The sequence below is a fragment of the Astatotilapia calliptera genome, chromosome 22 (genome assembly GCF_964374335.1).
Source record: "Astatotilapia calliptera chromosome 22, fAstCal68.1, whole genome shotgun sequence".
Classification (NCBI taxonomy): domain Eukaryota; kingdom Metazoa; phylum Chordata; class Actinopteri; order Cichliformes; family Cichlidae; genus Astatotilapia; species Astatotilapia calliptera.
The window spans coordinates 700692-727387 of record NC_137442.1 but is presented as its reverse complement, the minus strand read 5'-3'; the positions used below and the strand labels follow the sequence as shown (position 1 = coordinate 727387).

General features: G+C 48.1%; 1 protein-coding gene across 2 annotated transcripts in view; it reads left to right on the top strand.

The window, feature by feature from the left end:
* The window catches only part of LOC113014774 (glutamate receptor ionotropic, kainate 5-like), a 214240-nt gene extending 189441 nt beyond the window's left edge, over nucleotides 1-24799 (top strand). For both annotated transcript variants that reach the window (XM_026156512.2, XM_080296443.1), the window contains exons 15-21: nucleotides 6395-6504; nucleotides 7648-7821; nucleotides 10454-10619; nucleotides 12453-12678; nucleotides 21205-21333; nucleotides 21778-21899; nucleotides 22761-24799. In XM_026156512.2, coding sequence (XP_026012297.1) covers nucleotides 6395-6504; nucleotides 7648-7821; nucleotides 10454-10619; nucleotides 12453-12678; nucleotides 21205-21333; nucleotides 21778-21899; nucleotides 22761-23510 — 1677 coding nt within the window. In that variant the 3' untranslated portion in view covers nucleotides 23511-24799. The remainder of the gene's footprint in view (nucleotides 1-6394; nucleotides 6505-7647; nucleotides 7822-10453; nucleotides 10620-12452; nucleotides 12679-21204; nucleotides 21334-21777; nucleotides 21900-22760) is intronic.
* The last annotated feature ends 1897 nt before the right edge of the window (nucleotides 24800-26696 follow it).

Sequence of the window (26696 nt, the reverse complement as noted above, 5' to 3'; positions counted from 1 at the left end):
TGAGTCTGACAGAAACCTGCTCAGGTTGTAGATTTTTGGGTGAACCTCAGTCTCAGGGGTTAGGACGCTTTCAGGGACGATTACACTGTTGTTATTAATTATTATTGAGTTCTCTGAGGATTGTGTAGGAGGAGGCGGAGCGAGGGGCACGTTTCCTGTTTTAGAGTCGTTGTTAGTTTGATGTATTTCAGTCCTGTGTGAAATATGAAGGCAGGAGGACTAAGAAAGTCTAAAAGCGCAGGTTAACCCTCTGAAGCCCACGCGTCCAAATCACATGACCAATGCAGCAGCGAGACGCAGCCAAGTGTTGATTGGTCACGGCGTCCACGCTCAGTACACAGAAGTGTTTCGGACACGTGATGATGTGCTGCTGTTGAACTATGGACACCATGTTTGTCTCAGCTCTGCAACGAAGCGTCCGAGCGTGTTCAGGTGTGTTTCAGTCAGCCATGCGTTTAGCGGCCTGTTTTCCTGTGCATGACATCAGCTTTGTGGCATGCACCAGTGCACATGAAGCACGCTGATCCGCAAAGCATGCGTGGCTCGGAGGCGCAGCGGCAGCAGTCAGGCCTGCGTGAGCAGCTCCAGTGTGAGAACTGTCAAACATTTATTCGTCATTATCATGAAATCGTCCTCGTCTCTCCTGATGGAGCTCCTGCCCTCAGACACTGTACCTCTGCGGCTCATTAGCATTCTGTCCTCCATGTTTGACCCGGTCCGCTGTGAGAGCTTCGGTGTATCGACTCTACGATCAGTCAGCTGTTTAATGTGTGCACGGAGAGGCCGAGCTCGCGCTTCTTAAGTGTTTATTTAAGGATTAAGTTGAGCGAGAGCACATTAGTGCTCACGGCCTGCAGGCGTGATTTACGCTGTCACAGCGCCGGGCTGACGGGCAGATCCATCGCCTCGATCCGGAGGGGAGCTCCGCCCTCCCGCTCCAGTGTGGAGTGGAGAATGTGAACCGAGACGCCGTGAATGTATCCCGCTAACACCAGGCGTCTGTTATCGAGTGCAGCGGTGCTGATAGATCAGCTATCAGCACCGCTGCACACACGGGCTGGTTTATTGAGCTGAGGGGGCGTTCCCTGAAACGCCGCCTTGTCATGAATCAGAATCAGAATACTTTATTGATCCCTGGGGGAAATTATTTAAATTATTTATGTTGGTGCTGTTTGATTGAACTTGAGCAGGGCGAACATATTTTAGTCGTCACAGAGCAGAGAAGGCGATCCCGGGCCTGCTGCTGAGATTTGAATCTTGCAGCTGCGTCTTCCTCTCTTTGTTTCCTATTCGAGTTCATTGATGTTAGCTTTGATTGGGGGCTTTGATGTTTGTTGTGCTTCACATTTTTATGCTGGATTTTGTATCCTTGTTTGCTTTGTTTGGGCTCATTTGTTCCCTTCACTGTTCCCTTGTGGTGGCGTTTGAGTTTACACCGATTTCTTCAACAGCGTAACAGGCGATGTTTAGCCGACTGTCTACAACATCAGTGCACGATGTGAGTACGTCTGTGTGCGCACATGTCGGTGTGCAAACTCACACAAGCCAACAGGAATTAAATCTCAGAAGTCCCGAAGCAACTGAATACACAATCCAATCGTGTCTGCAGGCGTCAACAGCTTTATGTGCTTTGTAAACACACACACTCATAGCTGCGTGTGTGTAAATAGCTCGCGAGCACACTTGAAGATGGTAATCTGTTTAATTGCTCAAGCTGTTGACTTGTGCACACACATTAGAGAAGAAGAGCCATCGTGTTTACCCCTGCTCTCCCCCCCCCAGCGCTGAACACTACAAATTTATGTCTGCTGCTGCTCCCAATTCATTAGTGCTCGATATATCATCACTGCCCTGCTCTCTGAATCTGAGGCACAGCGTTTCACTGCGATCGTGTGACGCCATCGCTGAGCAGACGCCGGCTGATTGCGAGGAGAGGAAGCGGCGTCGTTAATATTAGAGCTGCTAGCGGCACACGGCTCTAAATACAGACGCCTGTAAAACAAGACAAGTGTAAATACAACACGATAACAAGCTTCAAGTTAAACTTGTATCTCCTCAGTCTGGATGGTCTCATGTCCTCCTCGTGCTGACACATCTGCCTCCATGGGTCTCAGCCAGGTTTAGCACAGGCTAAAGTTCCTAAAAGTTCCTATCGCACACATTTATTCAGGGTCAGAGGTTAGATTTCTTTTATTTGTGCATGTGGTGAATTGCACCATGGCTTCGTGTGTTCCTGCATAAGCTTGACTCACTTTTGAAGCATCTCGATTTTCAGAGCCAACAGCGGGCAGATTTGCTAATGCTAGCTAGCGCTGTGACTGTGTAGTAGTGATGTGTCGGTCGCGAACGAAACGGCTCTTAGAGTCGGATCTTTGACGTGAACGACGTGAGCCTTGTGCTTTATGCTGGGCAGAGGGGGAGGGGCGGTAGTTACACTCAGTAGCACAGGAACAGAGCAGGAGGGAGAGAGAGCCAGGGACAACAACGTCACATTAGAAAGGTATAGTAATCATCCACAACTTGGTTGCAGATGATAAAGGATTCAGAAAGTTTATTCATGCAGGTCCATATGACAGAGAATATGCATCTTCTGTTTGTTTTCATAGTTTAATTTATATTTAATTGTGTTGTGTTTGCAGTGTTTTGTGTTGTTTCACTTTAAATTTGTTTAAAAGGGAAAAGCTGAAAATTTAAATAGTTAAAAGTTGAAATGTGAATAGTTGATTTTTGTATTATATGATTTATTACATTTTATGTGGAGAGAATAAATAAAAGTATATTTACGGTACCCTAGAGACAAAGCACGTACAAACTCCAAAACACAACAGAAGTGCTCCAGGATGCTAGGGGGCAGTGTTGAGCTTTTGTTACCTCGTGGCTGCATAAATACAGGCCATTTACCATTTGTGTATAAATACACAAACAATACACACATGCTTTCAATTGTGTAATTTAAGTGATCTAGGTAGTGTCGGGAAATCAGTTTCACCCCGGTTCTTTTTATTCCTCAGGCTTCCAGAGATGCACCGGACTCAGTAGTCATTTCACAAAACCTTTATTCATCTCATTTAAGCATGCATCTTCTAGAAGGGAAGACTTGCCAGGCCGGTGCCCCTCTGCAAAATCTTCACTCCTTTGTCTGTGAAACACAGTTTTGTAGGAGCGACTGTATCATACAACCCCCACGGTGTGCTGCAAACTCTGTGTCTGTGCCTATGTGCACGAGCACGTGAATGCCTGTGTGTGCGCGTACCCGTGTGTCTATGTGAGTGCACGTGAGTGAATGGGCGTGTGTGCGTAACAGTTAAAGCACTATGTGCGTAGGGCTGCTCGATTATGGCAAAAATGATAATCACGATTATTTTCACTGAAATTGAGATCGCGATTATTTGACGATATTTATTTAATGATCGTTGAAAGCCCAGATCGTAATCGTGATTAAAATTCGATTAATTGAGCAGCCCTATATGTGCGTATATCTCTATGTACGCGCCTTCCTGAGGGTCATAAAAGTCCATCTCCCTTCCAAACCGAAGTTATTCAGTTACAAACTTTGAGACTCCCACCCAGGCATGCCCTGAGGAATTTCCACTCAACATTAACCTCTCTTTGTCTCACTTTCACAGTTCAAACTGGGGGAGGGTCTCCTAGAAATCTACTCCTAAGTTTATGACACACTCAGGCCTTTATTACATCCAGGGCAGTGTCAGAGTCTCTACAATAATTCTACATCCTGTCTAACACATTTCTAAACTCTAAATTAGGCTACGCATATCTTCAGTAGCTGTTTTGAAGTTCAGTTAACGCTAGAAACGTGTTTTGTCTCTAGGGGCCACCGTGTATATTTTTATATAAACATATATAAATAAAACCACTTTTTCTTTTACATTAGTAATTCCTTTTGTGCATAATTTTATATTATTGTTAATAATAAATAAATTAAAGCAACAAAACAACCTGAAGAGCCGAAACCCCATCACTACTGTGTAGGTCAGGGGTCGGCAACCCTGGGCACGCGCTCACTTTGCGCCAGAAACAGGAAACCAGCGGATGTCACGGTAAACAACAGCAGCACGTTTAAGCTTGATCAGCTGTAGTTAGAATTTATTTAATATTAATTTCTAGTATCAGCTGATGTTTGCTGGAGCCACAGCTGTAAAGCTGCTGGTCATGATGTCGGTTTGGATATGTGGTGAGAGGGAAACATGAAGATGAAACCAGGAGATGTCCTTACTGGATCATCAGAGCTGAACAGGTGATGGAGAAACAGGTTTACCTTTTAGGTCACATGGATGAGTTGAAGTTATGAACTGTTTCTGAGAGACAAATAACACCAGGATCCTTTTTTATGTAGCTGACAGCTGGTAACTGTGCAGGGGCGGGTCTAGCAAAGTGTTGCCAGGGGGCAGGTAGGGCATTAACAGGGAGAGGGGGGCACAAAGAAATACTTTTCTTTCTTATTCTCATTTAAAATATTTAGCTTTTATTAAATAATTTTCTAAATCTTACAACCAAAGTTTTTATCTGACGTAAAATGTATAGAAATCATACATATACCAACAAGACTGTACATCACTGTCACAGTAGCGTCTGTTTACATTGTTGTGAGGAGACCATAAACAGCATTTGTATTTTCTGTTGTACACTTCATTTGCTGTTATGGATAAAAAGTCTTTTTTTGTTTCAAAATAGCTGATTACTATTCGCTGACAGCTGCCAACATCTGTGAACACATATAAGTGTGTAACTGTTATATTATTTATTGCTAATGCAAACATACGGCACATTGACTTCTGAGGAAATTTTAGACAGCACTCATCATCAAAAAGGTTGCCGACCCCTGGTGTAGGTGGATGGTAGACATCGTAACGGCCAGGTAACACGTGAGACTGTAAGTCGCCGTCACGAGGGCACACCTGCATGTTTGCACGTGTACACGTTCCAACCTTATTTCCACCATGGGTCTTCTTGTCGATGAAAGTGCTCCCTCATTATAACGCAGATTTTTTTTTGTGCAATTTTTCTTTTTTCTTTTTTTACAGCACATTGTGTTCTGCGTCCTGATTGGCTGTAGACCATTGTCAATCAATCTCATGCCGTGTCTCCTGTACAGTGCAGAGTGCGTTCAGCTTGTCAAATTTACATCAATCTTAGACCCTAGCAGTGCTGCACTGTATGTGTGTAAGTTTCCTCCCAAAGAAACGCAACAATGTTTGGTTTCATCCTATAATTCTGGACTTATTTTTCTACAAAGGTTTGAACTTTGAGAGTTTAAACGAGAGAAAAGTGAAAACGTTCATGCGTGTCTGAGTGTGTAAAGCATGCCGTGACGGGTTTTACAGCCTTAAAACATCCATAATGACTGTAAAAAATAAAGTTCATGGGTTTCACCTGTCGCGGGTTATTTTTAGAACATAACTCCCGCGATAAACGAGCGACCGCTACATATTGATGGATGGCGCGGGGCCGGCACTGTGTCCTCACATCGAGAAAGTCGTGGGTTTGAATCCGCCCGGGTACTCGGGCTTGCTCCCACAGTGGGGTTAGCCTAATTAGCTGCCTGCCTGTGTTAGACCTGTCCAGGTGTTCTCTGCCCCTCGCCCCCTTGTGTGTTGGGTTAGGCTCCACCCCCCTCGACCTTGTGCTGAATAAGCAAGACGGGATTCTTCTTACTGTCCAACCAACCAGAGCTACGCTGTATTGCAAACACAGCTCCCGTAGGAACATTTTCTTTCAGTCGCCAGTGAAGTCGGGAATGCTGGATGCAGCCGCTGTCACCTGCTCTTGTGCCCGGGATGTTTGATTGGGTCTGAGCCACATCACACGATCGTTTCAGCTCTGCCAGCCTCATGAGCTGTTTCTGAAATGAGCCAGAATGGACAGAAATCAGAGCCTGAATAGATTGCCTCTATTACAGCTCCAGTCATCTGCTTTAATTGAGTCCAATCTGGGAGTTCCTGCTCCCCTCACTGCCAAATCCTTTTTCCAGCAGATGGGGGGTGATGGAGGCATCGCAGACAGCAGGCCACGTGATGAAGCGGGTCAACGGGAGGCGTCCCATCAGGGAGCGCTGGCTGACGCTCGTTAGCGCTTGAAAAGCTCGTCAGTGTAATTTTGTGTTCTGTTGTTTTTGTTGTGTTGTTGGAATTGCAGGTTCAAAGTGAACGAGCGCTTTTTGTTCCAGGAGCGTCATTTTCCAAAATGCACAGCTGTCAGTGTGAAGGTGTTTCAGAGTGTGCTGTGATTGGCAGACGGTCATTATCACAAATCGCCATCCACGGCAGGAAGCTGTATCCTACCCTTTACAGACTGTAGATGAAGCACGAGAGCAGGCGGAGACCCGACGTTCCCGGTCAGGAATGCCGTGGTCATGTGATCTGTGTGTGTGTTTCAGGGTCGTAAGCCGGGCTACTTCTCCTTCCTGGACCCGTTCTCTCCGGCTGTCTGGCTCTTCATGCTTTTGGCTTACCTCGCCGTCAGCTGCGTCCTCTTCCTCGCAGCCAGGTAAGACACCTGTCTGTGCGTCAGCGTCCTAATTTTACCTGCAGCATGTGTCTGCGTTTCAGGAACAGTTTTCTAAGGTGGGCCATAAATCGCTGACGCGCTCTGCACGCCATCCAGGACTTTGTATCGAAACTTTATTTACAGTCACAGCTTCAGACGCTCAGCTCTGCTTGGGCTGACAGAGACAAACCAAGCATTCAGCCACAGCACACAAAAAGTCATTTTATCATAAAGTCGTGATTTGATGATGTCATCAGCTGCTTAGTGATGACATCATAACGAGCTGCACTTCAGAGTAAAAGCATGAAGAGAACAGCTTTAATCTGTGTTTAACTGTAATATGTGAGCAGAGAGTAGGAGGGGCACGCCTCTTCATCTGCTCCGTAACACACATGTTCAATCAGCCAATCACGTGGCAGCGCTCAGGGCGTTCATGCAGGTAGACACGGTGACGATGACCTCAGATCATCTCTGGTTTCTGATCTCAGTCCAGCAGAGCAGCTCTGGAGAAATGTGTGATGATGTCATGATGATGTCATGTCAACATGGACCAAAATCAAGGAAAAAGGGGGTCTAATGAGGACAGGCTAGGTGTACCTAATGAAGTGTCCGCTGTCATTATTTCTGCCTGGGCTGATTTACAGTCTTCGCCTCACCTTGTGCAGGTGAGAGGCGAGTCAAAGCCGCGTCACGCAGCAGGAAGCGTGGCAGTGACCAACCCGGCGTAACCGGAGGGTGTCCCGTTTCTGTTGAAGATCGACATAGAGTAAAAATATGATGTAACATTAATTCAATTCAATTTCAATTCAATTTTATTTATATAGCGCCAAATCACAACATAAGTCGCCTCAAGGCGCGATAAATGGAAGGCTGATGCTAAAATGACTCCACGCAACAGTCGTGCGCTCCAGCTGAGCGTCTAAACACAGTCACCACGTCGTTTCCTTTCAGGTGTCGAGCGTGACGTTCGTCTCTCTCGCCTTTTTTCTTTTGTTTTCTCACCGCATCGCTTTGACAGAGCAGAGCCGCCCCGCTGCGTAGGTTTAAGAGCTCCATAAGTGCAGGCAGCTGACCGTGAAATGTTAGCCGCGTGTCTGAGGCTAAAGCTACTCTGGGTTTTAATGTTTCGTCCTCTCTCCCCAGGCTCAGTCCCTACGAATGGTACAACCCTCATCCGTGTTTGCGGGAGCGGCGGGACATCCTGGAGAACCAGTACACGCTGGGGAACAGCCTGTGGTTCCCAGTGGGCGGCTTCATGCAGCAGGGCTCCGAGATCATGCCGCGGGCGCTGTCCACACGCTGCGTCAGCGGAGTCTGGTTGGTACCAGCTTATGTTTCAGTCACGCTTTCCAAATGTGCACGAACATCTTCAGACAGACGAACTTCATGTGAAACACGAGGTCATTTACATTACAAGGTCGTTTATAAATAATGGAGGACAGCGAGGACGACCGTTCCTGAGCGGAAGACGGCGTCACGCGGTGTCACGCTCAGAGAAATCACCACCGCAGCCCGTGAGCCCATCAGGCTGCAGCACGTTTCGCCTGCTCTGGTCACGCTGTGTTATCTGTACAGCAGTGGTCGATTCAGGAAGTGCCCCCAAACATGTTCATATGAAACTCCACCCCCTGTGTGCTGCTGCAAACCAGGGTGGGTGTGGGGAGGAGGTCGGGGTGGATGGATGCCACAGAGACACAGTGAGGTGAGCGCTGCATTCAGGGGTGGGCAACTCCAGGCCTCGAGGGCCGGTGTCCTGCAGGTTTAGATCAAATGATGAGTTCGTTACCAGAACTCTGGAGCCCCCCCGACTCGCCCTCACCCCCCCTCTCTCTCTGACTCACCCTCACCCCCCGCCCCCTCTGACTCGCCCTCACCCCCTCTCTCTCTCTCTGACTCGCCCTCACCCCCCGCCCCCTCTGTCTCGCCCTCACCCCCTCTCTCTCTCTCTGACTCGCCCTCACCCCCCGCCCCCTCTGACTCGCCCTCACCCCCTCTCTCTCTCTCTGACTCGCCCTCACCCCGCCCCCTCTGACTCGCCCTCATGCCCTCTCTCTCTCTCTGACTCGCCCTCACCCCCCGCCCCCTCTGACTCGCCCTCACACCCCGCCCCCTCTGACTCGCCCTCACCCCCTCTCTCTCTCTCTGACTCGCCCTCACACCCCGCCCCCTCTGACTCGCCCTCACCCCCTCTCTCTCTCTCTGACTCGCCCTCACCCCGCCCCCTCTGACTCGCCCTCATGCCCTCTCTCTCTCTCTGACTCGCCCTCACCCCCCGCCCCCTCTGACTCGCCCCCACCCCCCGCCCCCTCTGACTCGCCCTCCTTTCACTGCTGTTTAATCGTTTCAGCCTTTCTGTTTATTTAAACTTTAAATAAACCAAAAATATAGAAAATATAATTTTTCAAATGCATTGATTTTGTAAGTTGAAACTAACCTTCCTGATTCCTTTGTAAGTAAGTGCTCTAAGCTCACATTAGATAAGAGTGAGTGTTGGTGTAGGGTGGAGGTTGGGTGGAGGATTCTTCGCTGTGGTTTAGCTGCAGGTTTGGTTCTTTTATTTTCTGTGCAGAGAAACGTTTCTATATTCACGTGGTCTCGTTATCAGGATAATGAAATGATTGTTCCATCTTGTGAGATCATATGTTTTAGCTGTAAGTGTAGCAGTCATATGTACAGTGAGGTGCAGGTGGTGCTGATGGAGGTGCAGCTTGTCAGAATAAAGCAGGTGAGCCAACCTGTAACCGTCTGACTACAAAATCAAAATGTGTGTCGTTACTTTGCCAGAAACATTTTGTGTTGTGAGCTTTTTTTCTGTGTAGAACCGAGTATTTCTGCACTGCTGCATCTGTACTTTGACCAAATCAAAGTATGTCAGTACTTCCCCACCCCTGACTCTCCCTCAGTCCCAGTAGCTGCAGTCAGACAGATGGTGGAGTGATACTGGAGGGACTGGAGAGGCCATCAGCATCTTTCCTCTCACAGCTCTCAGCCTCGTCTGGCACTTAGCCTTAGAAAGACTCACGAGTGGCTCGCTGCGCTGTTCACGCTGCATATTCAGGCAGAGTGGAAGCAAAGAGGCCGTCAGAGGGAGGTTAGCTTAAACGCGATCACGTTTGTAGTTTCCCTCTCGCAGCGTCTAAAAATCTCAGATTCCTCAGGACGCGGGGTCATTTCCTGCAGCTCTTGCTGCTCACCCATCACGGCGTTCTGCTCACCCATCACGGCGTTCTGCTGCAAACGCTGAAGCGCACATGCAGCTCCTCGCTGGGCTGAACTCTTTTCTGACTCAGTTCATATAACCTCAAACCTTTATAAAGCCATGGTCCTTTTACCCAGCGTGCTCGGGGAGCTGCCTTGCTGATGTGTGGTGACCAACACAGAGTTGGCGGCGTAGCTCTGGCGTTTCCCCTGAAACTCGGCTCATCTTTTAAGAAACATTTCTTTGTGTGTTTTCTTTTTTTGTAAATGGAAACGAGATCCGTCGCAGTCGTGGGTCTCGTCTCCGCTGACACCACAGAGTGTGTCTTCCACTTCCCGCAGCGCTCTGTGCAAACACAGCACATTAGAAGTAATCACGGCCTCGAGCCAATCACCAGAGCCCGAGTCTGTTTTCCTGTATTTGCTGGGCTGCTTTTCATTTAGTTTCTGCTCTGCTTCATCCTTCCTCTCTGCCTCCTCTTTAATTCTCTCCCCCCTCCCTAATTCCCTTGCTCATCACTTCCGCCTCATTTCCTCTGCAGCAGAGGCATCCTGCTCGTCTCTGCTGCAGCTCGAGTTCATGTTTAGGTTGATGATTTTTACCTAAAACTCCTGACGTTTCCTGCAGTGCCCTCCATCTGTCTCTCTGCTGCGTTTTCCTCTCTCAGCTCTTAATGAAGATAGGCGAGGGGGAAGAGTGGGGCTGTGCTGCAGGGTAAAAACATAAAGGTCTTCGTCTCTCCTCCCTCAGGTGGGCTTTCACCCTCATCATCATCTCGTCCTACACGGCCAACCTGGCAGCATTTCTCACGGTCCAGAGGATGGAGGCGCCCATCGAGTCTCCGGACGATCTGGCGGACCAGACCAACATCCAGTACGGCACCATCCACGGAGGCTCCACCATGACCTTCTTCATGGTGAGATTATTTTTTAATCCAGCCATCCCATACGGTCATCTCAGGCACACAGAGGCGGTCTCAGGGATTCTACTTCCTGTTAATCTCACTGCATGACAGTGCGCTGCAGTCCAGCCTGGGGTGCAGCATCGGTGAACAGATTTTAATGGAGATAAATGGCAAGAATCATTTTTTACACCTGCAGGAAAATCCAGATTTGACATTAGTTTGTCCAAACAGCAACGGCAGCATTGATAACAAGTCTTCAGTGTTTCTCAGTCAGGCAGCTTTTAAAACCGCAGCTTTCTGCTGATGCAGGCTGATTGTTCAGGCAAGTCTGTAGGACAGCACGCGCTCCAAACTCCCACAGACGTTAGTGAGACGCCCAACAGGAGGCTGCAGGGGTTAGAAGCAGCAGCTGGTTGAAGGTGAAGAAAATCACTAATGGAGGATGCTGTAAAGCGGCCTGAGGTGCTGTGACGTCCTGAGTGCTCACAGAAAAGAGGTTTCACTACAATCTAAACCTGTCTATGCCGACTGTGTCCACCTCTGCTTTAAAAACATGATGGAAATTCACGTTTCGTTCTGCAACTGTGAAGAACGCGTCGTGACAAAACATGAGCTCATGTTGGATTTGATGGCAGCAACAAAAGGTTGGAAAAGTCAGAAACTGCATGTACAAACAGAATCATGTTCCTCACTGTGAACATGTCATCATCTACATGAGGTCATCAGCACGCAGGGACGAGGCCGATAACTGCGAGCTTCAGCAGCGCTGCATTAAAGGATCAGTGCACGGCTCAGGAACGCTCCCAGAAACCAGCGTCTGCCTGCAGGTTAAAGCTGCATCACCCAGAGAAGAAGCCACGTGTGGCCACGATGGAGAAACAGCCCCAGTTTACACACTGATGTTAATGATGCGCATGGAAACATGGACCTGTCCAACTTTTAGAGACGTGTTGATGGCATCACATTCAAAATGAGCTCAGATTTTTATTGACATGCTTCATTTTTTTTATTCTCTGTGTTTTGTTCTCAATAAAATATGAATTCATGAGATCTGCACACTTATAGAGCCTCCAAGCTTGTACGTTGGGCGTTCTCTATTATATATAATAGTAAATTATTAAAGATGAGCAAAATAATGGATGAGTACTGCCCTGTATGCAAAGGCCTCGATGTCAGCTGTTATTTGAATGTCAGTAAATCCATTTGCAGACCGACCAGCAGCAGTTTCCATTCACATATGAGAATTTTCAGAATCACAAAAAGATTAAATACTGGAAGTAACGACCCGTAAGTGTAGAGACACAGATCCTGTGTTTGATCCTGGGATGATGTAACCAGTAATAACACGACCAGATTATTCAGTCATGTCAGTCACAGAGGCCACGCCCCTAACCATGCAAACTTTCAGTCTTGTATTCTTTCAGTAAGTGTTGGTTTATTTCTCCCGTGCACTCAGAAACATTGACGTGGGTGTTTATGGGCATGGACCCACTGTCGGAGGCTGCCTCGAGTGGCCATTAGAAGAAGTGCAGATGTTTCACTGAACTGATGGTAAGCTCTCAGCAGAGCACCAAACACCAGCTGTTTGAGGCAACTAGCGATCCTTTTAAAGAAGTGAAATATATATTTTAAGGTGTTTTTAAAGATTTGTCCTCAGCAGGAACCAGTGGACTCGAGCCAGACTGCTCTTAGTGAGACACAGGATATAAGTGCATTTACCACAGAAACAACCAAATCAAATAAAAACAGTAGGCTTATGCTGTAAGCGCACATCGTGAGGTACAAACACAGACCATAGAACACGTTCAGACACTACAACTGTCCTTTCACCTTCTCTTCCTGCAGAACTCGCGGTACCAGACGTACCAGCGGATGTGGAACTACATGTACTCCAAGCAGCCCAGCGTGTTCGTGAAGAGCACAGAAGAGGGCATCGCCCGCGTGCTCAACTCCAAGTACGCCTTTCTGATGGAGAGCACCATGAACGAGTACTACCGCAGCCTCAACTGCAACCTCACGCAGATCGGAGGACTGCTGGACACCAAAGGATACGGCATCGGCATGCCTCTGGGTGAGGAGAGGGGAGGGGCTAACCGCGTACCACAAGCCAAGGTAGACTGCCCCCTGCTGCTGAGTGCTGGTGTTAAATAACTTGGGATCACTCTGTTCTGCTGTTAGCGAGGTCTCTGACAGCTCAGGTGATCCTGGTTAACGCACAGTTAGCAGAGTTAGTCGGCCTGTTAACACATGAGCATGGAGGCGGCGGCGTTTACTTTACATGCAGGAGAATCACAACACAGGAGTTTGTTTAATTTTTACGTTCCCTCTCTCAAAGTTTAAGGTGGAGTTTTCTAATGGCCGACACCAAGAGTTTGGCTGTACGGCAGGAGCTGTCGGCCAAAACGACACACGGCAAAAAGCTGACAAAGAGTTTGTAGCACAGCGACGAGCTGATCGCACTAAAAGAATCAGGAGTAAGGAAAGGGCCATCTGCCCTTTGATCTATCGATTAAGGGTGAGGGGAGGCGGATGGGACAGATTATATAAATTATATCTGATATGATTTAAATATTTAATAGCGAATTTTAAACATTGATCATTGGTTTGGGCGAGAGAAACAAACCCTTTGATCCTGTAATATATAAATATAAATATATATATATATATATATATATATATATATATATATATATATATATATATATATATAAAAAAACACCCAGCACGCCCCTGCGGGCGGTTTATCCTTCAAGCTCGGGTCCTCTACCAGAGGCCTGGGAGCTTGAGGGTCCTGCGCAGTATCTTAGCTGTTCCCAGGACTGCGCTCTTCTGGACAGAGATCTCCGATGTTGTTCCCGGGATCTGCTGGAGCCACTCGCCTAGCTTGGGAGTCACCGCACCTAGTGCTCCGATTACCACGGGGACCACCATTACCTTCACCCTCCACATCCTCTCGAGCTCTTCTCTGAGCCCTTGGTATTTCTCCAGCTTCTCGTGTTCCTTCTTCCTGATATTGCTGTCATTCGGAACCGCTACATCGATCACTACGGCCGTCTTCTTCTGTTTGTCTACCACCACTATGTCCGGTTGGTTAGCCACCACCATTTTGTCCGTCTGTATCTGGAAGTCCCACAGGATCTTAGCTCGGTCATTCTCCACCACCCTTGGGGGCATCTCCCATTTTGACCTCGGGACTTCCAGGTTATACTCGGCACAGATGTTCCTGTACACTATGCCGGCCACTTGATTATGGCGTTCCATGTATGCCTTGCCTGCTAGCATCTTGCACCCTGCTGTTATGTGCTGGATTGTTTCTGGGGCATCTTTACACAGCCTGCACCTGGGGTCTTGCCTGGTGTGATAGACCCCAGCCTCTATGGATCTTGTACTCAGAGCTTGTTCTTGTGCTGCCATGATTAGTGCCTCTGTGCTGTCTTTCAGTCCAGCTTTGTCCAGCCACTGGTAGGATTTCTGGATATCAGCCACCTCCTCTATCTGCCGGTGGTACATACCGTGCAGGGGCCTGTCCTTCCATGATGGTTCCTCGTCTCCCTCCTCTTTCTTGGGTTTCTGCTGCCTGAGGTATTCACTGAGCACTCGGTCAGTTGGGGCCATCTTCCCAATGTATTCTTGGATGTTCCTTGTCTCATCCTGGACTGTGGTGCTGACACTCACCAGTCCCCGGCCCCCTTCCTTCCGCTTAGCGTACAGCCTCAGGGTGCTGGACTTGGGGTGAAACCCTCCATGCATGGTCAGGAGCTTTCTTGTCTTTATGTCAGTGGCTTCTATCTCCTCCTTTGGCCAGCCTATTACCCCAGCAGGGTACCTGATCACGGGCAGGGCGTATGTGTTGATGGCCCGGATCTTGTTCTTACCATTCAGCTGACTCCTCAGGACTTGCCTGACCCTCTGCAGGTACTTGGTGGTTGCAGCCTTTCTAGCGGCCTCTTCATGGTTCCCATTTGCCTGCGGGATCCCCAGGTACTTGTAACTGTCCTCTATGTCTGCAATGTTGCCTTCTGGTAGTTCAATCCCCTCAGTTCTGACTACCTTCCCTCTCTTTGTTACCATCCGACTACACTTCTCCAGTCCGAACGACATTCCAATGTCATTGCTGTATAGCCTGATAGTGTGGATCAGTGAATCGATGTCTCGTTCACTCTTGGCATACAGCTTGATGTCATCCATGTACAGGAGGTGGCTGACAACTGCTCCGTTCCGTAGTCGGTATCCGTAGCCAGTCTTGTTAATGATCTCACTGAGGGGGTTCAGGCCTATGCAGAACAGCAGTGGGGACAGAGCATCTCCTTGGTAGATCCCGCACTTGATGGTGACTTGTGCTATGGGCTTGGAGTTGGCCTCTAGTGTTGTACGCCACATCCCCATTGAGTTCCTGATGAAGGCTCTTAGGGTCCCATTGATCTTGTACAATTCTAGGCATTCCAGTATCCAGCTGTGGGGCATTGAGTCATAGGCCTTCTTGTAATCAATCCAGGCAGTGCACAGGTTGGTCAGTCTGGTCTTGCAGTCTCGGCTGATTGTTCTGTCTACCAGTAGCTGGTGTTTTGCACCTCTGGTATTCTTGCCAATTCCTTTCTGTGTCCCGCTCATGTATTGACCCATGTGCCTGTTCATCTTAGCCGATATGATGCCTGACAGGAGCTTCCATGTAGTACTGAGGCAGGTTATTGGTCGGTAGTTGGAGGGGACCGGTCCCTTCTTGGGGTCCTTGGGGATCAGGACCGTCCGGCCTTCAGTTAGCCATTCTGGGTGTCTTTCGTTAACTAGCAGCTGGTTCATTTGTGCTGCCAGACGCTCGTGGAGTGCAGTCAGCTTCTTCAGCCAGTAGGCGTGAACCATGTCGGGCCCTGGTGCTGTCCAACTCTTCATACTGGAGACCCTTTCTTGGATATCTGCCACTGTGATGGTTACTGGACCCTGTTCAGGGAGGTCGCTGTGGTCTGCCCTCAGATCCTCTAGCCACTGAGCATTGCCGTTATGGGTTGCATCCTTCTCCCATATGCTCTTCCAGTATTGCTCCGTCTCCAGCCTTGGTGGTGCTGTTCTCTTATTGTTCCCTTGCCACTGAGAGTACACCTTTGCTGGTTCTGTGGAGAACAGCTGGTTTATTCTCCTGCCTTCTATCTCTCTGGTGTACCTCCTCAAGCGGCTGGCCAAGGCTGTGAGTCTTTGCTTGGCAGTTTCCAAGGCCTCAGGTATGGACAGCTTGCTGTATTTCTTAGGCACCTTATTTGTCGCACCTTTCTGCAACTCCGTTAGTTGGCTAACCTCCCTCCGTGCTACTTTGATCTTGCCCTCTAGCCTCCTTCTCCATGGAGGGTACTGCCCCTTGTGGCTGTTCAACTTGTAGCCAAGCATCTCACTGATCACTGCTGCCGTATTGTAGATCAGCTTGTTAGTGTCGGTAATCGTGGTTGTAGGTATTGCCCGTAGTGCTGCATTAACATCATCTAGCAGACCTTCTGAGGGTACTTCACGTAATCTTGGTAACCGGCTACGGGGGATCCAGGTTTCAAGCTTGGCCATGATCCTATTTTTCAGGTCAGTTCCTCTCGCACTCAACGATCCTTCTCCTATCGCACTTGGGGCTATGTACCCAATCTCGGGTGGGGGTGATGATATCTCCCCCCTGACCTGGCGTCCTGACTCCTCCTTGCCGTAGCATTTGTGTTGTACCTCGTCAATCTCTAGCTGTGAGAGCAGTCCCTTCTTTCGAATGTTGGAACACTGAGCTACTAGTTGTTTCGCCGTCATTGTGGATGTTGGGTATCGAAGAATCCATAGGTCCCTCATCCTATTCATGTAGCCCCTTCCGCCGGGGTTACTTGCATAGTAGCATTCCAACAACGCCCTGTTTTCGTCCCTTGCCCACCGATGCCTTCTTGTTCCAGTAGCCCACTTTTCGTCAGGGTGCCCTGGTTCCTCAACACCTGACGCGGACCTTGTTGATCCGGGCGACGTCCGAGCCGGCATGCCTTCATATTTATCTGTCTCGCTCATGTCTGCGGTAGGCTTGCTTAGCATAGGGGGTCTAGCCTTAGGACCCTTACTGGATACAGACGCCCCAGGCAGGAATCGAACTTGCGATCCTCTGTTCCAAAGGCGTGTAGTTTAACCACTACGCTATCCAGCGTAGTGGTTAAGCTATATATTACAGCTTGAACTCTGGGTCAAAGATTCAAGTTGCAGTTATTTATATTTCCTATCACCTTAAATCTTCGCTCACAGACAAGTATCTTTGACAGTGCATATATAGGTGTATTATATAGAAAAGACAAATATTGTTTGTTTAATATGTTGGTACTAAATTTGGCTCAATGCTTACATATATGTGTAAAAAGCAAATGTAGGAGCTGTGATAACTGTGTCTGATAGAATGAAGAGTCGACTGATATATGAAATATTCCTTTATTGGGTGAGAAAATCAGACCATGTCATAACTGCTGTAAGTCACACAGAATAGATATCAGAGCCTTAAACAGGCTGACTTCTGCTAAATGGGTCAAACTGGGCAGAAAGTCTACAAACACATAACATCCTTATAGAATATGATGTAACACTATAGATCAACTTAGCTCAGAATATATAAAGCATATAAACAGTTACAGCAATATGATGCAACAAACACAGCAGCTACTGATCCAAAATCCTCAAAGCTTCATAGAACTGGAACCAACATTTATTTTAGCTCCATTCTGCTGCAGATACATACTTTAGGTTTCTGAACATTAAACTTGTTGCTGCCTTTCATAGTGTGTAGCTTGAAGGCCCTGAGTACTCTGAGTACTTTCTCCCACACTGGAAACACTGGGATGATCATTATTTGAACATTACCTAATAAGACTGATTCAGCACAGACAGTTCTGTTAAACTTTCCTAGCAGTCCTTCACAAACAGGGAACAGTCTGTCTATTCTCTCCATCTGTCAGCTGCTGCTGGCTCTTCCTCCTCCTCTTCCTCACACACTGCTGAGTTTGTCCTGGTGGATCATCAGGGGTGCAAAGCCTCACAGATGATGTGCAGCAGTGGGTCCCTCAGTCTGTCCTCACTCTGGACACTTGCAGTCGTCACACATGGAAATCAAATGTGTGATAAGCTGCAGGATTCAAACACAAGTGTAACTTATAAACACATGTTCATACTTTTATTCCACAATCAGAGAGAAAGAAACAGAGAGAGAGTGCAGGACAGACAGACAGGTGACAGTCTCAGGTGTACACACTGCTACAAACAGGAGGATTTAGTGTTTGTGTTATTACGAGTGTAAACAAGAAGAGTTCCAGATGGTGCAGTGGACACATGTGTGACTGCTGTGATTAAAGCATCTTTCTTTCAGCTTAACGAGTGAACCGTCAGCTCGTTCAAACACACGTTAAAGTCCGTTTGGCTCGACACCACCGAACAGAGGCAGCAATGTAACACAGCTCACATTAACAGTGCAGTGAATCCTGCTTGTGCCGTGATGTTCAGGAAACCGAGCAGCATCATTGACTTTCAGCTTGTTGTGTTTGTGGATATATGACTGACTTTAATTATCCATAAAATCATCAGATTCTCTGTCAGATTAAGGTCGACTATTGAACGGCGCATATTTAAAGGCTTTAAAACCAAGTTAACGCTGGAAGTGCAAACATCACTAACGTCACATAACTTTGCTGACATGTGGCCAACAGCAATTGTTTAATGTTCTTCAAGTGACATCGTATTCAGTACTTACTTTTGACAGTTCACTCTTTGGCCGCTCCCTTCTGCCGTCTTTTGGAGCAAAATTATCCACACCCACCGCCGCACTATGAATTGTGGGATATATGGGACCAAGTGTGCACCGGACCACGCTTGATATTTGGGGAAATCGTCGGCGCATTTGGAGTACACTTCGAATTGGGACAGCCGTCGTCGTGTGGCGGTGACGTAATCGCACTCAAAATGCGTACTTCAAGCGTGCGGTCTCTTAATTGGGACACAGCCCAGTTCTGTCTCTGAGTGGATTTTGTTTAGGCGGGGTACTGCTGACACTCTACTGTGGATTGACTAACATACAGAAGCCTCTACTGCCATCCAGTGGTCAAAAATTACACTGCTGTAGAACTGGGCTGCTGTAGTTTAAAAACAGATTAACATGTGTCAATGCAGCTGTTTATTGTTGTTATTAAATTATTGCCTTTTGTTTGATGATGAAAACAAACAATCTCTTGCCTTAGGGCAGGTTTAAAGTGTCAGATGAACCATGACACAGTTAAATGTGACCGGATTGGTGAGCTCCACACCCACAGTCTGTGGATTTCGATTGAATCTGCCCCTGCTGTTTGCCCGGGAGACCCTAGAGGAGCAAAATGCTGTGGCGGGGTGACTGCAGGGCTCGGTCGGGTTCCCCCGTCACCACGACAAGTAACAGAGCAAATACATTAGCAGCTGATCAGGTTATTTTACAGCAGGTCCATCACATGATCCAGTATAAAACGAGTATCTCAGAGACGGCTTAGAGTTTCACCAACCTGCAAAAAACTGCAGGAGGATCAGAGCAAATGCGTAGAGCACCGAGCTGAAAAACAAAGTAGTGAGAGCTGTCAAAGAGGCTGTGTCCATCTTGTGTTTACAGCATATGCTTTGCCTATTGTCCCTAAAGCCAATCAAAGCCACCTCTGCTGACCCACGGCTGCAGAAACAGCAGAAGTGACGGTGTGGAGGGTTCAGTTAGTGTGTGTCTGCTGATAAGTGTCAGCCTGCAAGCTGTCAATAAATCTTTACTGAGGATTGAACGTGAGTCTGTTCAGTAAACAACCTGCAGTCTGGAGAGATTAGGGGATTACATCGTGCTGCAGGGTCCCGTCCAGAGCTCCGGTGTCGCCGCCCGCTGCCTCCAACACATCTGGAGCTCCGGTGGAAACGAGACTGCGGACAGCAGCGGCGATTTGTATAAAAGGTGCAACTGCTCGCGGTGTCGTTGTGTCGCTGTTTATGAGAACATGTTAAAAACCCCGCAGAGCGCGCCGCCGCCTCCACATCAGCACGTTTACCTGATAACAGGTGAGCAGGTGAGCTCCGCCATTAGCACCAGCCCTCTGTTTTCATTCACAGCCCACCTAAGATTGGATTTGTCTCGCTGCCTTTGAAAGAGGAACACCAGCCGGCAGCTCGTCTTCAAAGCCAGTTTAGTGCATCAGGACGCCGCGACACCGAGTGCAGCTATGTGCAGCCTGGTTGGTTCCCACAGACGTGAAACAGAAATCCACAGACGCTGAAAGTTGTGCAGAACGATGACCCCGTCTTGTGTGGTCATGCAAACATGATTCGATAAACAAGATAAACCCATAAAAAGTTTCATCCATCCACAGGCTCTTCTGATCATCTGTGCAGGCTCTGAAAGTTCACCAGTGCAGGACAGTGTTAGACATCACACGCCTGGAAGCTGAAAGTGGACTCAGGGCCACAGCTGGTGTGTGTGTCAGGCAGACAGAGGCTTAGATCAGTCTCGGGTTGGTGGTTTGATCCAAGGTTTAGCTCACGTTTATCCAGCATCAGATTGGATGAGCTCAGTCTGAGTCTGCTCACAAACACGCCTGTTGGCGGTCGTCCGATTGTTTCTGGTGGTGCCTCAAAGCACCGAGGTGACCGTTGGTAGGATTTGATGCTATATAAATAAAACTGCAGTGAACTGTACGTCTGTGATGGCATACAGGCTGTGTCCAGGAGTGCATCTGAAGGAAACTACTTCCTGTTCGGAAGTACAATACAATACAGTTTTATTTATATAGCACATTTAAAATCCCGAAGGCTTCGCAGTAATACGGAGAAACAACATAAGTCAATAACAGAGTACAGATCGGGCACTAACAGACAGGATGGAGGCATTAATAGAACAGAAGAGTTAAATAAAATAGGCATCAAACCTCAACACAGAGGGAAGGTCAATCGTGAGTGCGAAATATCTACGAAGACAAAAACTGCAGTGAAATTAATGATAAAATAATACATTTAATAAAAAGTGTAAAAAGGGTGTTAACTGGTCAGGACAGCCAGGTTAAATAAGTATGCTTTCAATCTTGATTTAAAGGACTGGATAGAGTCCGAGGCTCGAATAGAAGCAGGGAGGCTGCAAAGGTTGGGTGCAGCTGAAGCAAAGGGTCGCCTCTGGTCTTCAGTCTAAACTTAGGTTGGTGATCTTAATGTACGACAAGGAGTGTGCAGCTTGAGGAGGTCAGTGAGGTAACTGGGCGCAATATTATTCAGGATTTTAAAAGTGAGTAGCAAAATGTTAAACTCAATGCGATATTTGATTGGTAATCAGTGTAGATCAACAAGAGCCGGAGTGATAGGAGCAAATTTTCTAGCTCCAGTCAGAAGCCGAGCCGCAGCATTTTGAACGAGCTGCAGCTTTCAAATAGAGATGGATTGGAGACCACAGTAGAGAGAATTGCAATAGTCTAACCTGGACGTCACAAAAGAGTGGATAAGAAACATTGTATTTTTCAAATATGGAGCCCAACGGTTCCCAAAGTGAGAAAAGGTGGACATGCACCCTAAAACCAGAACAGTGTGTCTTTAGATGCTGAATATGACTTCTGCTCCTCGTCAGGCTCTCCGTATAGAGACGAGATCACTCTGGGAATACTGCAGCTGCAGGAGAGCAACAGGCTGGAGATCCTGAAGAGACGCTGGTGGGAGGGAGGACAGTGCCCCAAAGAGGAGGACCACAGGGCCAAAGGTCAGTGTCATCGTAGCGTGATCATTTAACATAAAAACATCATTTCCTGTTTCTGTTTGATGGAAAGATTCCTGCCTAGGACACAACCGTGCTCCTCGCTCATGTCAGTGAAGCCTTACCACGATGACACGTAAACAGGAAGTTTTTATCGGGCGTCTCCTTTCCTGTGCCGCCTGTCTTTTCCTCATTGATATAACAAAATAACAAATGACTTTGTCCTCCGCCTTCGCTGTTATTGTGTATTTGTCTCCTCCTTCTGAGGCGTCTCACGCCAACAACTCCACATTTTATGCCATCAAACAGGTTAAATGGCATAAAATATCGGTTGTTTTAAGCCTGGCCCGTTGTTGCTGATGGAGAGCACGCTGTGTTTGGAAACAGTCCTCAGGCTGGCAGACCGGTGTAGGTGAATCGATCTGTGATGTGTCCATCGCTGCGTTTCAGGGCTCGGCATGGAGAACATCGGCGGGATCTTTGTGGTTCTGATTTGCGGCCTCATCATTGCCGTCTTTGTGGCCATCATGGAGTTTGTGTGGTCGACACGCCGCACCGCCGAGACGGACGAGGTACACCATCGCACACATACACACACACTTACAGATTACACTGGGCAGACGTGAGCACTGCAGAGCATCTGTACACTGATACAAACGTGCTCCACAAGGTCAAGTTTATTTATGCTGCACATTTCCAGTCAGTGCTGCGCAAAGAGCTTAACAATGTAAAATACCACTAAAACAAATAAAATGTAAAACAATGATGCAGTAAAATATAGAAAAAAAAAAGAGTCAATAAAAACAACTAAAACAACAACTAAGGCTGTTAAAACCAAAATGTTAAAGTGGTTAAAGCCAGACCATAAAATGTGTCTTCAGTAGCGAGTTAAATTGATCAATTGTTTGTGCGCATCTAATATTTAAGGGAAGACTATTCCAAAGTCCTGGACCTGCCACAGAGAAGGCTCTGTCACGATGAGAAGCTTAGTCCGTGGATAACTTGGTTTTAACTGGACCTCATGGTTTTCTCTGGAGCATAAAGGGGCTCAGCCAATAAGCACCTTAAAAACAAAAAGTACGACTTTAAATTGGATCCTGTAAAGAACAGGGAGCCAGTGTGGAGACGCTAAAACTGGGGTTACATGCTCCTAACGTTTAGTGCCAGTTAGCAGAAGAGCGGCTGCATTTTGGACCAGCTGGAGACATAAAGAGAGGCCTGGTCCAGACCAAAGTCCAGACCAAAGTACAAAGAATTGCAGTAGTTCAGTCTGCACGTAACAAAGAGAAGGTGCAGCTCCAGGGCCACTGCTTCCTTTATTCCCAGCAGCTGATAGACAGCCTCCATCAGAGCGTGAAGGGTGTAGCTGGGGTTTGGGGGGCCTCCATCAGAGTGTGAAGGGTGTAGCTGAGTGCCTTTGCTCTCTCTCTCAGGTTTCCGTCTGTCAGGAGATGCTGACGGAGTTCCGTAATGCCGTATCCTGTAAGAAGAATTCTAGATCCCGTCGGCGCCGACCCCTGACCAGCACTGGGGGCGGAGTCCTACGTCACCCATCCCGCCTGACTCTGGCCGGTCCCCGCCCCATCCGCCTGATTCGAGAGATGCGTCTCAGCAACGGGAAACTGTACAGTGGCGCCGGCCCAATGACGGGCGGGTTGGCAGGGGTCGGGATGGGAGGATGCCCCGATCTGGGCCCGGGGCCACAGAGGCTCCTGGAGGACCCGCTGGGCACCAAAACCTCTACCACCACCCCCCCTCCTGCGTCAGCCCTAGTGGCTCCGCCCGCCCCCCCGCGCAGCTTCCTGCAGGCCTGCAGTCACGTACGCATCTGCCAGGAGTGCCGGCGGATCCAGAGCCTGCGACCGGCCGCGCTTACCCCACCCCCTCCGCCCTCCTCGTCCTCCTCCGCCTCCTCCTGCTCCCGGGTCCCGCCCTCAGTGGCGATGACAGGCCTTCACCCCCGTCACAGCGCTCACCATCATCTCCATTATCACCACGGCTCCATGTCGCTGCCCCGCCTTCCGCCGCCCCCTCCCCCGATGCCGACGGACAGAGCTGACAGCGACGGGGGCGTGGCAAGCCCGCAGCGGTACAAAAACAAACCTGTGCCCCCGCCCCGGCCGCTGCCCCCCAACAAGACCCCGACACACCCACCGACAGACTTACTCAGCGGACACGACTGAGCCTAAGGATGCTGTCTGTGGGGTCAAAGGTCACAAACACATTGACCCCAAAGCTGTACTGGTCTAAACTGGCTCTCCAGCAGGGGTCAAAGGAGGAAACCATTCTGATCCGTTTGTGGGGGTCATCCATTAAAGCAAAGACACGTCAGTGGACTGCACCAAACCTTTACGGGGGTGAGCGGATTGACCCGCTCTGGGGATGGAGGACTACTCACGGACTTTTTACCTTTTGGATTAAAGCAGACAAACAGGAAGTGACTGTCTGAGGCCGACCCACCCTCAGCCAATCGTCTCACTCCATGCCGAGCAACGAGGACTCAGACAGACTGAGGTTTGATACTGATCCAGGTGTTTGTATAGACGAAACGCTACAGATACACACACTCACACAAAGTGGAGAAGAAGAAAAACTAAGTCTGTGATTGTATTTCCTGTCCTGTTGTCCAATCAGAGGAGCTTCTCCTCCTCCTCGTCCCGATCCTGAAGCTGATGTCACAGCGATCTGATCGCCGAGTTGTCTCATTTCTAAAGGTCACCTGTCAGCTGCCGGCTGCGCTGAGCTCCATCGCTGAATAATTTGGACCTGCTGTACAAAAAAACAACCTGTTGACTTTTTCCCTTTTTTACTATGAAATGAACGAACAGCTGCTGCAGTTGTTACACACATCTGTATTTGTTTTATCATTTAATCATTTTATTTGTATTTTATAACATCATTTTTATATTTATATTTTATTTTATTTTTGTTATCATTTTTTCCTTTTTATAAAAAAGAAAATATAAAGTTACAATTACAAAATATATAATTATAGTTTGTTGACATGCAGGAAGTGAAGCAGCAGCTGAAGAGAAAGAGTGCGCGTGTGTGTGTGTGTGCGTGTGCGTGTGTGTGCGTGTGCGTGTGCGTGTGTGCGTGTGTGCGTGTGCGTGTGTGTGTGTGTGTGTGTGTGCGTGTGCGTGTGCGTGTGCGTGCGTGTGTGTGTGTGCGCGTGCGTGTGTGTGCGTGTGCGTGTGCGCGTGTGTGTGTGTGTGTGCGTGCGTGTGTGTGTGTGCGTGTGCGTGTGCGTGTGTGTGTGTGTGCGTGTGTGTGTGTGTGTGTGCGTGCGTGCGTGTGTGTGCGTGTGTGTGTTTCCTGATGTTTTCTCCTCAGATCAGCAGGACATTATTGATTCTCTTGTTGTCATTATTATTGATATTGACTTGTGGGGTGACTGTAGGAGGGGTGCCGCCCTCTGATGTTCAATATATAGACTCATGTTTGGAATAAATAAATAAAAAACTGAAAGGTGTGTTGAGGTGCCCCGGGTGGAGGAGGTGAAGGTGGGGTTGGGCTGCTGGTCACGGAGCAGCACACAGGGTTTGTTTTGTTGTTTGATTCCCAATATTCCATGTTTTTGTGATCAGCTGTTCATTCAGAACTCGAGGGATGGGGAATTCGTTTAACGCCGGTTAGGAATGTCCTGTGGACGCGTACATCAAGTGTAACAGCAGCCACGGATGCAGCGTGAGCCGGGTGGACGAGGTTGAGTTCCTGGTGTCTTTCTTTCAGCTTTAACTCTAATCCTGCGTTTTTATTTTATTTGTGCACGTTCTCCATCAAAGCCAGAACCCAGCAGAGAGCGTTTACATCCAGCCACGTTGCCACGACAACAGCAGGTTAGTGACTGTGAGCAGAAATGAGCCCCGTCACATGTGATGGGACAGAAATCACCTCTGACATCATTCATGAGGACACCTGCAGGGATGCTGCAGTAACAGAGGGCAGCCAGCAGAGGGCGGTGCAGACTAAGGAAAGCCACAGCTGAGGCAGGCGTGTTCACATCAGCAGGTAAGAATGTGGAAGTTGGAGCGAGTCGTTCCTTAATGTGACATTTATTTATTTATTTATTTCACACATGGTTCAACAGTATTTCATTCCCTACATACAAATCCTCCTCCCCATTAATATAGCGCTGCACCCATGAGTGAAAAGCAGCAAACGCAGCTCTGTGTCCTTTAAAAATAATCGTTAGGATGGATTTAAAGTGATCCTGACCTGTTCCTATCAATGATAATGATTCTTCATTCAAAAATAAGGTGTGATGCACAAACAGTGTAGGAAAGTCTGAATGAAAGGCAGTTCAGCTGGTTGTGCTTCAGAGTAGACGTCATGACTGGGTTATCTCTGGAGGTTATGAGGTTTTCCTCAAAAGATAATTCAGATGATGAAGTTCATTAAAAGAACTGAAACTTCTGCTCTTTAGCTGTGTGATGCAAACGGGTCTTTATTTAACCCCGAGTGGCCTCGGCAGGAGGAAAGAGTCCAGCTTTAGAGGACGCTGCAGAAGTCTGATGGACGTGCTTACTGAAAGGTCTTTTTCTTGTAATACATGCACTGACTCTCCGTCTGACACAAGCCGTCCACACAACAATAATAAAGACTGAAACAAAGAGAAACCAAAGTCAGACTGACTGTGGAAACTCACTGACACTAAACTGACTTAAGATCAAGTTTATTTCTAAAATCCACAAAGACAGTAAACTGTTTACAGCACTTTTCTTCATCTTCTCCATCACGCTGCCTGTGAGCACTGTCATCAAACTCACCTGAATCAGTGAGAATGAGGACTTCCAGCGTAGCAGCTGCTAACATGTTGGGGAGTTTTAAAGCCTGCGTAAGCTACCAGGTGTACCTAATGAAATGGCAGATGCATGTTAACTTGACAGCTATGGATGAAAATGTACCTGAACTTCCCTCCACCAGGCTGATGTTAGTGAGAAACATGATGGAGTGATCACAGCCGTGGGAACAGGGTCATAAATAAAACCATGTGACCATGTGATCAGATGTGACTGGAGCTTTTTGATGGCGGCCCGCTGTAGCGTGGTGTCGTGACAGCGAGCCGGGCTGGGACAGTTGCGTTTTTCAGTGAGGAGAGAAGCCGTTAACCCGAGGAGGCGCTCGGCCATGTTCACGCCTTCCTCCTCCTCCTCCTCTCCTGTGGGTTTGTGTACCTGTGTGAGGGAATCAGATGGCGCTGCTGGGAACAGGATGCACGATGCTGACTCGCAGGTTTCAGCAGAAAATGTTGCACAAACAAATTTTCCAAAGAGCAGGAAGTGACATCAGCAGGCTGCTCCTGTGAGTGCCTCCTCCTGCTGGTCGACGCCCACGGCTCGTTCACTTACAGTCACTGGTTTCTTTAA